Source organism: Phyllopteryx taeniolatus, chromosome 17 (assembly GCF_024500385.1).
Source record: "Phyllopteryx taeniolatus isolate TA_2022b chromosome 17, UOR_Ptae_1.2, whole genome shotgun sequence".
In the NCBI taxonomy this organism is placed as follows: domain Eukaryota; kingdom Metazoa; phylum Chordata; class Actinopteri; order Syngnathiformes; family Syngnathidae; genus Phyllopteryx; species Phyllopteryx taeniolatus.
The window spans coordinates 1,701,025-1,711,527 of record NC_084518.1 but is presented as its reverse complement, the minus strand read 5'-3'; the positions used below and the strand labels follow the sequence as shown (position 1 = coordinate 1,711,527).

The following is a 10,503-nucleotide window of genomic DNA, read 5'->3' as shown; positions in this document are numbered from 1 at the left end:
GTACGTAACATCCGCTAATTTGCATTTATCGAACGTCATGAAGGCTAGCTGTTGTTTTCACACAATTTTACGATGTATCTTGTCTCATTCTGATGTCTATACATTTTATTATTTACCAATTGCCTACATATGTATATGTTTATATGTAACTTTTAATAATAATTGTGTTTTGACACAAAATCGTCCACTCAACTCATGGAAATCGCGTACAACACTTGTGATTTTGTGTAGGAACTCCAAATCTTTTGTCGTGCAGTGTGGCCATTTGTCAACTGATTGAACAACTTCGATTTTGTTCAGCAATGCGTTACACTCAATATATTAGATATATATATATTTTTTTTTTTTCCTCCCCATGGGTTTAAGTCATGCCAAACGACAGTGATACATGTACATTTAAAAAATAAAATAAAATTAGCAATTACACGTCGTCACTGAATGGAAATGTGTTTTCCCAAATAAAACCAGACAGCCAAACAATAACATGTGCAACAATAATATATAGAAAAACAGAAGTAACGCAATGTTACTTATAAAATAAATAAACTATAACTTAAGAAATTGTGTAAACCTTTCTGAAAAAGATATTTTCAATAAGTAGCCCAATGGCCAATTTGCTTAACATTGGACATTTTGTTGACGTTGAACAATAACAGTTAGCAAGACAGATGCCTGCGTGCATTAGGTTGACAAATGAAATGTTTTGTTATTTCAAAGCAGAGAAAAGTGTCTTCAGAGGGATACGATATGAAAATGTACGTTTAGAAACAGCACATCCTGCAAAACAATGGCAAAGAAATTGACACTTAACCACCCCTAGATAAATACAAATATATACAGGTATATTTAAACAACTGACTCCAAATGTTTTTCAAGAAAAGTCAGGAACATTTCACGATAAGGTTTCAGCATCGAATTGATCAACTTAACTGTCCTCACTTGTGAAATGTGTGGAAGCCTACAGTAAAATAGACACGCACACGCTACTTTAAAGACACAATTTGGCAATTTATTCCTCATTCTTACACATCTGCAGCATGCATCGTTATTCTGGCTAGTATTCATCTTGGAAATTATATTTTGTGCCGAGGGGGGTGTAGACTCCCCTGTTCCATAAGTTGACTGCAATCAGTGGAATTTCATTTTGACTTAAAGTAAATGATTATAATATAGCGACAGAACCAACTTCCGATATAAATTAGAGCTCCGGGAGCCGACAGTTCCCATAAGGAAAACAGTAAAAAAAAAAAAATTAAAAACAACATAAAAAAGGAACATTATGTAGCAATAAAAGCAGTTTGGTTTTTTTTGATACTATGAAATATGGTAACTGCTTTTACCATTCAAGCTTGTTTCTATACTAATGAGCTACCGATTGGTAGCTTTCCACTGGTTGTTTGTTCAAGCGCCAACGGCAAATTCAGAACGACCCGCCTCTGACCTGCCACAGTTGAGGCCTCATCAGAATCAGAATCATCTTTATTTGCCAAGTATCTCCCAAAAAACACGCCAGGAAATTGGAGCCGCTCTACTACGACAACAGACAGTCAATTGACAGAGAACACTTTTGAGACCTAAAGATATTGACAAAAAACAGTCACTTCCAAATTGCCCAATTCTCTTGCATCAACTTTGTTTCTGGCCTTTTGAACAACGGCGATGCCAGTGCAATGCAGTCACCAGTGTCCTGTTCACATTTAAGCCACTAGAGGGCGCTGCTGCTTAGCGAAAGTTCATGATGTTGCTCGCTCCATTAATACTGCACCACCACCAAAGCCAACCAAGAGCAAATTTAGTCATCATCTTTTCAGTTATTTATCAATAAAATAGTCTGCTCCTCTATGTGCCTTCACTGTTCCTCATGCCGTCACATCCCTCCTCCCACGTCATCGCGTTGAAGTCCATCTCGGTGAGAGTAACTGTGAATAGACCCTCCAACCTCTCTGTATCCATGCTCCCCTGCACTCTCCCTGCGCCGTTGTTTGTCCGCCAGGAGTTCAGCGGTCGAATGGTTTTGTGGAAGCGCTGCAGAAAATAATAATAACACAAGAAGCACACGGCTCGTCGTAAAGCTTCCTCGGTAGCGTCGTCATGATACTGACTTCTTTCAGTGTTCCGGTTTCTTTGTAGATGGCTACGATGGCCCAGATGAGGATCTGCAGACAGCAGATCGAAGCCATGCACACCCCCAACGCTTTCCCCCAGCGAGGATACACGTAGGAGCCGTAGTGCAGGGACGTGTTGTACATCTCAATGAAGATGTAGCACAGGATGAACTACAGCCACAAACGGAAGCAAAGAGCATTTACATTTGAGTACTCCCCAATACCGAGTAGCGATATGTGATAATGTCATGACGTCTCGCAATTGTGATGATCTTTTTCAAAACCTCATTCGCCGCCATTGACGGCTGTTGAATTCAAATATCCATGTTAACATGGAGGACTGGCACTGAATGAGTTTAATCAAATATTGCTCAAAAACACACTCAAATACAAAACATTTTAGAAATAACAACTTGTTCATACTGACATTTTAACATCCAACGGCATGTTTTTCCACAATAACAAGGCATTTCAGTTATGTGGTGTCTCAGTCTGAACACCAGGGGGTGGTATGTAAAAAGAGTGCACAGTCAACCCTGCACATTTGCAGTTCGAGTCCCCTATTGTTGATTTTGTTTCAATTTTTTTTCAACTGGGTAATCGTCTGTGTTGTTTTTTTTTTTTCCTTTATACACTTACTTGACAGGTGAGTGTGACTTAAAACACTGGCTCCAAAGTAAATGACTAATTTGTCTACACAATTGATTATTTCAAATCCCTTCCCATCCCCCCCCCTTCAAAAGGTCAACAAGCATGCCGGAAAGGCTTGTGTTCAACTTTTAATATTACACTGTACACAATGTTGCGTGTTCACTCACCAAAAGAAGAAAAGGAGTGAAGACCACCCAGCATGCTTTGAAGTACAACAATACTTTGCTGCACCAGGGAGGGCAGTGCTGGATCATGTCGATGATGTCCTGGCAAAACTGGTTGACTCCTGATGAGGCAAAACGATTACGCCGCATTCAAGTTATCACACAGACTAAAGATGAAGAGAACGTGAATGACGGGTGTTGAAGCGAGATGGGCTACCGTAGAAGAAGGAGATGCCAATGCACATGAAGAGGGTGATGATGATGAGGCCAAAACTAGTGCTGAAGGAGTCGATGAGCGTAAACCAGTAAATGCCCCCCTATGAGGACGACACGCTGGTGAGGATGGTGGACGTAGACGCTGGTTGCATTGCTAAATAAATGTTTTTTTTTTTTGTTGTTTTTTAAACCTACATCAGTGACTAACAGGAGCCCCATCAAGTAGAAGCAAAAGCAGAGCACGGCCAGAAACAAGGACTTGTACTTGGCGTTCCCTCGCAGTTGTGGAAACTCATCGAGTACCGCAGTGGTTATGCCCTCAATGTTGCCAAACTGTGATGTGCGAGAGCACAAAGGATCACGCGGTGTGTGCACGGCAGCTTATCAATGCCAGTAAATATTATGAGGTGCTGTGCCGTCTTACAAGCGTGTCAATTCCCAACATGAAAAGCATCAGGAAGAAGAGAACGGACCAGAACGCCGAACCAGGCAGCAGAGCGAGGGCCTCTGGGTAAGCCACAAATGCTAATCCCGGACCTGCAAACAAGAATCAGAATCACGAGCCGCTTCGTTAGCCAAGTAGGTTACGAGAGACACGAGGAATTTAAAGACACAAACAGCCACCATCACAAAATATGTAGGACTTCAAAAAAAAACATGAGTGTGGAGAGTCGTTGAGCGATAAAAGTGGACCACAGGTGTGGTGATACTGATAGAATGGCAAATTGTGCAAATGATTCAGAGTTAAGAGGAAAACATCACCGGGAGATTATTTGCATATTGGCAATTATCACACGGAAGACACGCCACTGGAAGCTCATTTTAATCCGGGTAATTATCCAATTCTTGGCACGACGACAAACTCGCGGGCCAATTTCTGGGAAGCAGCGCATTCTTCTATGCCGCTTTAACGATAACAGTTCGGTGACATTTCATTCAAGAAGAAAAGGCGAGCGTGACTGAATCCGGGTGAGGTGCCTCCCTCACGTGTTTGCAAGCAAAGTCAATGGCAATTTCCTATGAAAAGGGCGTACAGCAGAGTGCGACACGAATATTTAGCAGAATCATCGAAGGATGTACAATAGTTGTATCACGGGAAATGTATTTGGGAAGCTGATGTACATTCCATGCATCCATTTTCTATACCGGTGATGTGGGAGGAAGCCTGAGCACGAGGAGAAAATCAACAGAAGCACGAAGAGAACTCACAGATGTCGAACCCCGAAATCCTGGCTGCGAGCCGACTATTTTCCCGCTCTGCGTAGGCGACCCCAATTCCAATTGAATACTTACCGGAAACTGCCACGTTTGCAACAGGCACCCCTCTCCTCCACGCCATGTGGCCTAGGACTGAAAATATAGCAAATCCTGCAAAAAAGCTGGAGAGGCAGTTTCCAGTGGCGATAATTACCGTGTCCCTGAAATCAGAAGAAAGACGATGAGGGGACAAAAACACTTTCGGTGCGCATGCTGCACTTGTGAGCGAACTCACCGAATGACATTGTTGTCAAACTTATTATAGGAGGCCATGGAAAGCACTCCTCCGACTCCAATACCCAACGAGTAGAAGATCTGCGAAGCTGCATCATTCCATACCTTGAGGATTTGAGCGGGGACATGTTTCAGGTAAAGAAAAATAATCATCTGTAATCGTTTTTAAAGCCATCAAAATCTGTTCATGGGTTCTCTTTAGTACCTGCGCACTGGCTAAGCGTCTCCAGTCTGGTGTGAGGTAGAAAGCGATGCCCTGAAGAGAGCCTTCCAGCGTAACGCCTCTGATGATCAAAACGATCAGTACAAAGTACGGGAACGTAGCCGTGACATAGACCACCTACAAAAACAGAGCGCGAAAGCAGCCATCAGCGCAAGTGACGCAAAGCACGGGATGACCTCATCACGGTCGGGGGCGACCTTGCCAGCGCTGTGGATGCCCTTGAGCATGCACAGGAAGACGATGATCCAGGCAGCCAGGAGGCACAGGGCCAGGGGCGGGCGGACTGGGCCCGGGTCATGAAGGCCCTCACTGTTCACGACACCCAGCACGCGCTCGCTGGCAGGAAACGCGAGACAAAAAGAAATGAGCCCATACCGTCGTCCTTGAAAAGCAACGTATAGGACAACAACGGAAGCCTTTTCTGGATCGTTGCTGTTCACACACACACACACACACACACACACAATACGATGGTGGTACGAGTCACTAAAACAGATTCAAGGGAATTTGAAAGTGCTAGCTCATCTCAAGTCAAGCAAACACTTGACAGACTTCGGGTAAGTTCGCCGAGTGACTGCACTTACTTCCAGAAGATCTCTGAGGGGCTGAGGCTTTCCCCACTGGAGCTATTGCAGATGGCAGCGTTGGCGAGGGCGTCGCACGACCAGGGCAGCGGGCTCTGGAACGAGCTGCCCAGGTAATAAAAGGTCCAGGCTATAATGACGTTGTAGTATAGAGACACCAGCACGGCCACGCAGACCATCCCGATGCCGATACCTGCGACATGGATTGCAGGCTTTCGGCATTTGGGAAAAGTCGGAAACACGCACGCGACGTCTACATTCACGAATCCAGCTACGCCACTGTGGCACACTTCTTTGCTAAAAAATGTGTTCTTTCTTCCTTTTTGAGACATTTGGGGAACCCAGTTCCTCTTCCCAACTAGCTGCCGGGCAATAAATGGGACTTGCGATGTCAAATAAGAAGTATAAGCTGAATTACTATCCAACTTGTATGATAAACCAGCTCCATGCAACGATATCGCATGTTCTGTTATCAATCAGGTCAGAGAGCGCTCAGAATTTGTCTTTTGGGTTTTTAACACATTGCTAACTGCAAGTAACATCGTCATTTTATTACAATACACTCAATTCATCATTAATTGAAAGTTATTGAATTAGTTTTAGCCTGTGCATTCTTGGTTCATTGTGCAGATTTGTTCAATTTTCAAGTGACGTGTTGTGTTTTCCGTCTTTTTGGTTTTACATAATGCATTTGTACACTACTCTTTTCTACTCAAGGCATGCAGTTCAACATTCGACTGTACACAAGTGTAATACAATAATTCCTTTCTGCATACAACTAAGTACTATGAAAATATAAACCACAACACAAAACAATAACACCAAACAAGTGTCGTCACAAGGTGATCTTACAAAGTGCTAATTGCATCCCCTCGACATTGACTCTCGTTAGCATTAGCATGACCGTAGCTTCTGGTCCCAAAAAGGAGAGGCCGTATCGCCACTAAATACTTCACACTGGTCTTTTCAAGTCGACATCGCTGGGCGACATCTAAGAAACGTTTGCGCGTAATTGTGGCAGGGACTCATACGGAGGAGGCGGTCGTCACCTTTAAGCAGGGGGCAGCATTTCCACACGGCGATGGGCCCGGCCGCGCCGTACTGGCCGAGACAGAGCTCCATGAGGAAGAGCGGAACGCCCGTAACAAAGAGCATGAGGAAGTAGGGGATAAGAAAGACACCTGCAAGAGTAGAACCAGGTCAGGGGGGAGGGGGAGGGGGAGGACGATGCCTGTCGAGTAAGGCAGCCGCAAAGCTACGCGCCAAAGATTTCATACTTCAACCTTCATAATGAATTCCAAAGAAGAAGAAGAAGAAGAAAAAAACATGCCAATCAACACTTTAAAATGATCTTGGTAAAAAGGTGACATTTTGATTCCTGGAGTGGACCGGATGAGATTAAGGAAGTGTACCTAATGGAGTGACTAGTGAGATTATGGCTGAGATTTTGGGCTTCACATTTCCTCGCTGCAGGTGAAGAAAATGCACAGCGCGGAGCCAGCAAAAGAAAAGTCTTTATGTTTGTTTATGTTTCGCGACCCTGTCGACCGGCATCGGCGGGACTGAACGTCAAGCCAAAAGATTACAAGGGCAAGAGCGCACGGCAACAAAATGCAAAACAAGCCACGCGAGGCCATGCGAACGTGCTCGAGATCGCTTACCGCCTCCATTGCGATAGCAAAGGTAAGGGAACCGCCACACGTTCCCTAAACCCACACAGTATCCCAGGCAAGAAAGCAGGAACTCGTACTTCCCGTCCCACTGCTCCCTGGACGCCGTCCGGTTTGGGACGGGGTCTGGACTCGGGGCTTGGGATGGGAGCTGCCACGACGCGCCTGTGTGGTTGAGGCCACTTTCGGCGGCTCCGTTCAACTGTATTGAATTCTACAAGAAAAAAACAAAAATAATCGAGTTCACTTACACAACTCAACTATTACCAATCTCAAAAACAATACGCAGCATTTAAAAAGACACTTCATCTTCTGTCACCTTTCTCTGTCAACGTTACGAGGAACTATAATTACTATTCACGTTGCCACCAAGGGAGGAAGTCCATTAAGATAAAAGCAGTTCTTCTGCTTTAGCTGCAGTTAAGTTGTAAAGTACAAACGGCATATTTGATTACCGCAAATTATACAGGCTCGTCCGTCACACCCAACTTCAAAAGGCCTCGCCGTATCGCATCGGAGCTCGGCTTCAACGTATTTTGGAAGACATCGCCTCGGCAAGCGGCATTCTAAAGCGGAGATGCGTTACTTAACTTCATTTGTGACGCTACCGCACGAGCATACCGGTGATGATGAAAAAAATATCGGTGTTCTTTCTTTCACCTCCCAAGCAAGCATCAGCTGTGATTCATATGATACACCGGTTACCTTTTTAACATTTCCGTCGCAGTTAAGAATACTGAAATGGTACTTAGAACATTGCCTGCACCATTCATCAATATTTCCCAGTGGTGACAGTTTGACCTTGAAACGGCTTATTTCTAAAAACGCACCTCCATAACGTCTTTTGGGACGCTTTGCTTTTTCCGAACAAATCCAGGAGGTTGGCCGTCACGCTCAAACAAATTGTGTACTACTGGTTTCAGTCAGTGTAAATAGAATATGTTATATATAATATATATATATATATATATATGTTAATGATCTTAAACTACTGTTTAAGATCATCAGACAAATGTAAACATCCGCCAAAAATAACCCAAGTAAACATAAAGCGAAATTCTAATTTAGGCAGGCTTGTTAACAACACTTCTCTTCGGCGTGTCAAATGAATCATACATTTTTATTGCCACTTTACAGTCTTATTGATGGACATATGGCCGAATGTTTGGTGCCTCTCTAAGGCAATATTTGTTCTCAGTAAAGAGATAAATACGTCAATCCAGCCATTTTCTATTCCGCTTAGCCTCACGTCCAATTCCACAATTACGACTCTTCAATGAAGCTAACACGCGTGTTACTATCGATATGCGGGAGGAGAACATGCAAACTCCACGCGTGAAAGCCGGAGCTGGGATTTGAAGCCCGAACCGCGCAAGTGCGAAGCACACGTGCTCAACACTGGGCCGACGTGCTGCGAACACTTTGACTGGCCCCGACATAAACGAGCGCGTCGTAGGTGATTTGTGTACAAATGGGACAAGACGGAAAAACAAAAACACAAAACAAAAACAAACAAAACACATGCTCATCCGAACGGAAGCGTATTGCATTCACTTAGATTAAAAATAAAATAAAATAAAAAAAACCTCCTGTTTTTCTGAGTAATTTTTTTGAGGGCTTTGTTTTCTTGAATATTTTTTTTTTTTTGAAGAATTATTTGTCTCAGTTTTTCTGTCGAATTATGACTATTTTTCCTGAGCAATTTCTTTTCACTTTTTCGGACAATTTCCTTTCTAATGACGAATAACAACACCATCAATGTGACTCAAAGACAGCAGTATCTCCCGGTGTCTTAAACCCGTATCGAAATAAAACTTCATCAATCTAAATAAACCGGTCATGTTGCTCACTACGGAGTCCGCAGAGAGTCACTCGCAGGTCGCAGGTTCTCGCGTGAGTTCGATGTGACCCGATAACTCGGGAAAAAAAATCGTCAGGAAAAACAGGTGGAATAAAATTTGTCAGAAAAACAGAAAAAAAAAAAAAAAAAAAGTCAGAAAAACAGGGGTGGGCAGAATTACTCAGAAAAATAGTCATAAAACAAAGAAAATAATTAGTCAGAAAAACAGAAAGAAATACTCGGGGGAAAAAAGAGGAAAACCTTCCGCACGAGAACAAAGTTGAACTTGCTCTGAATTGAGAATAATAACGGAATTTTGGATTGCAGCCAAAAGGAGGATGACATGAAATCCAGGTGCTGTTAAACGGTTTCGCCTACAGTCATGAGTTCCAGCGAGATGTGGACCGACAGGTTGGACGACTTCATCTCCGCTCGGGCTCTTCCGAGCACGAGCGAAACCAAAGCCGACTTCACACGCGCCGCAACTTGAAACTCGAACGTAAACACGCCGTCAAAGTTGTTGGCGTGAGCGAAAACGAGAGTTTGTGTCCTAACCTGGCGGGGCGACGACGGGCTGCCGAGTTGATCTTTGCGGCCGTCGTCCCTCATCTTCGCTGGCGCTGGCGCAGTCGCGACTTCCGACGTTAATGTTTCCACATTCCTCTGACGAGGCGCAGCGCGGCGCCGCTGTCGTTTATGTTAAGGAGGCGGCATCGCCGTTTGGTTCTCATGCAGTCCGGTCGGAAGGCGGAGACACGGAAAGAGGCCGGTGGGGAGGGGACGGGCAGGTGCCGCGGAGAAACTCCGCCCCCTTTTTTTGATGCTATGACGTCAGTGAGAGGGGAAAGTGGCAAGCTGCGCGCACAGCCTGATTGATTATTATTATTTTCTTTTTTTATAAATCCACCACAATCCTTTTTTTGGTTTTTGTTCCTTTCAAGTACAGTTTGTAGGACAATACATTTTTATACAATTGTTTAAGAGCTGTGTGTTTTTAAAAAATGTATTGGGGTAAATTTGTTGGAAATATTTCTGCGCGAGTTCATCAACACTACGGCCTACTGCTGAATTGAAATGTCGGTTATGGTGGTGATACTTTTTTTTGGGGGGGGGGGGGGGGTCCTACACGGTGTAAACTCCTTTGATAACCATAAATATTCCACAAACTTGAGATCCCACAACACTTTCATTGCAAACACCTTCAAACATTGTTGTACCCTTAAAAATACAGTACAGTAAGCAGCTTACAGCGAAGCACAGGCACAATGTACAGTAGGCCTACCCGTACATACTGCACGCGTCGAATAATTACTGTTGCGGTGCAGTCCCCGCGGGAATAACGAACAAAAGCATCGAGGCTAACGGTTTTCAGGCAATCCCGCGATTCGCTCATTGCTTTATTTCTTATCTTTGGAACGTGATTGTCTTGTTGAACAACTTTTGTGGTGCGGACCAGCAAACTCTTGATTTGCATCTCATCGGATTGTTCAGATGCACTGTACCTAATGAAATGTCCAGGAAATGTCAATCTTCATCTGATCATTTTCGGAATTTGAAAT

At 43.9% G+C, this 10,503-nt stretch overlaps 1 protein-coding gene across 4 annotated transcripts; it reads right to left on the bottom strand.

Annotated features, from left to right (window-relative positions):
• Window positions 1–987: 987 nt before the first annotated feature.
• slc6a7 (solute carrier family 6 member 7) lies at window positions 988–9,700 on the bottom strand. 4 transcript variants are annotated; one of them, XM_061752367.1, is made up of 14 exons: window positions 9,500–9,700; window positions 7,096–7,318; window positions 6,484–6,615; window positions 5,435–5,627; window positions 5,048–5,282; window positions 4,833–4,967; window positions 4,629–4,732; window positions 4,346–4,554; window positions 3,561–3,673; window positions 3,332–3,469; window positions 3,138–3,237; window positions 2,924–3,042; window positions 2,103–2,276; window positions 988–2,025 (listed from the first exon to the last, which is right to left on the bottom strand). In XM_061752367.1, the coding sequence occupies exons 1-14, from the start codon at window positions 9,551–9,553 to the stop codon at window positions 1,840–1,842; spliced, it is 2,115 nt and encodes a 704-aa protein (XP_061608351.1). In that variant the 5' UTR covers window positions 9,554–9,700; the 3' UTR covers window positions 988–1,839. The 4 variants fall into 4 exon arrangements, with proteins under 4 accessions (XP_061608351.1, XP_061608352.1, XP_061608353.1 ...); XM_061752368.1 differs by having other exon boundaries at window positions 4,430–4,554; XM_061752369.1 differs by having other exon boundaries at window positions 5,048–5,186; window positions 9,500–9,699.
• Window positions 9,701–10,503: the final 803 nt, after the last annotated feature.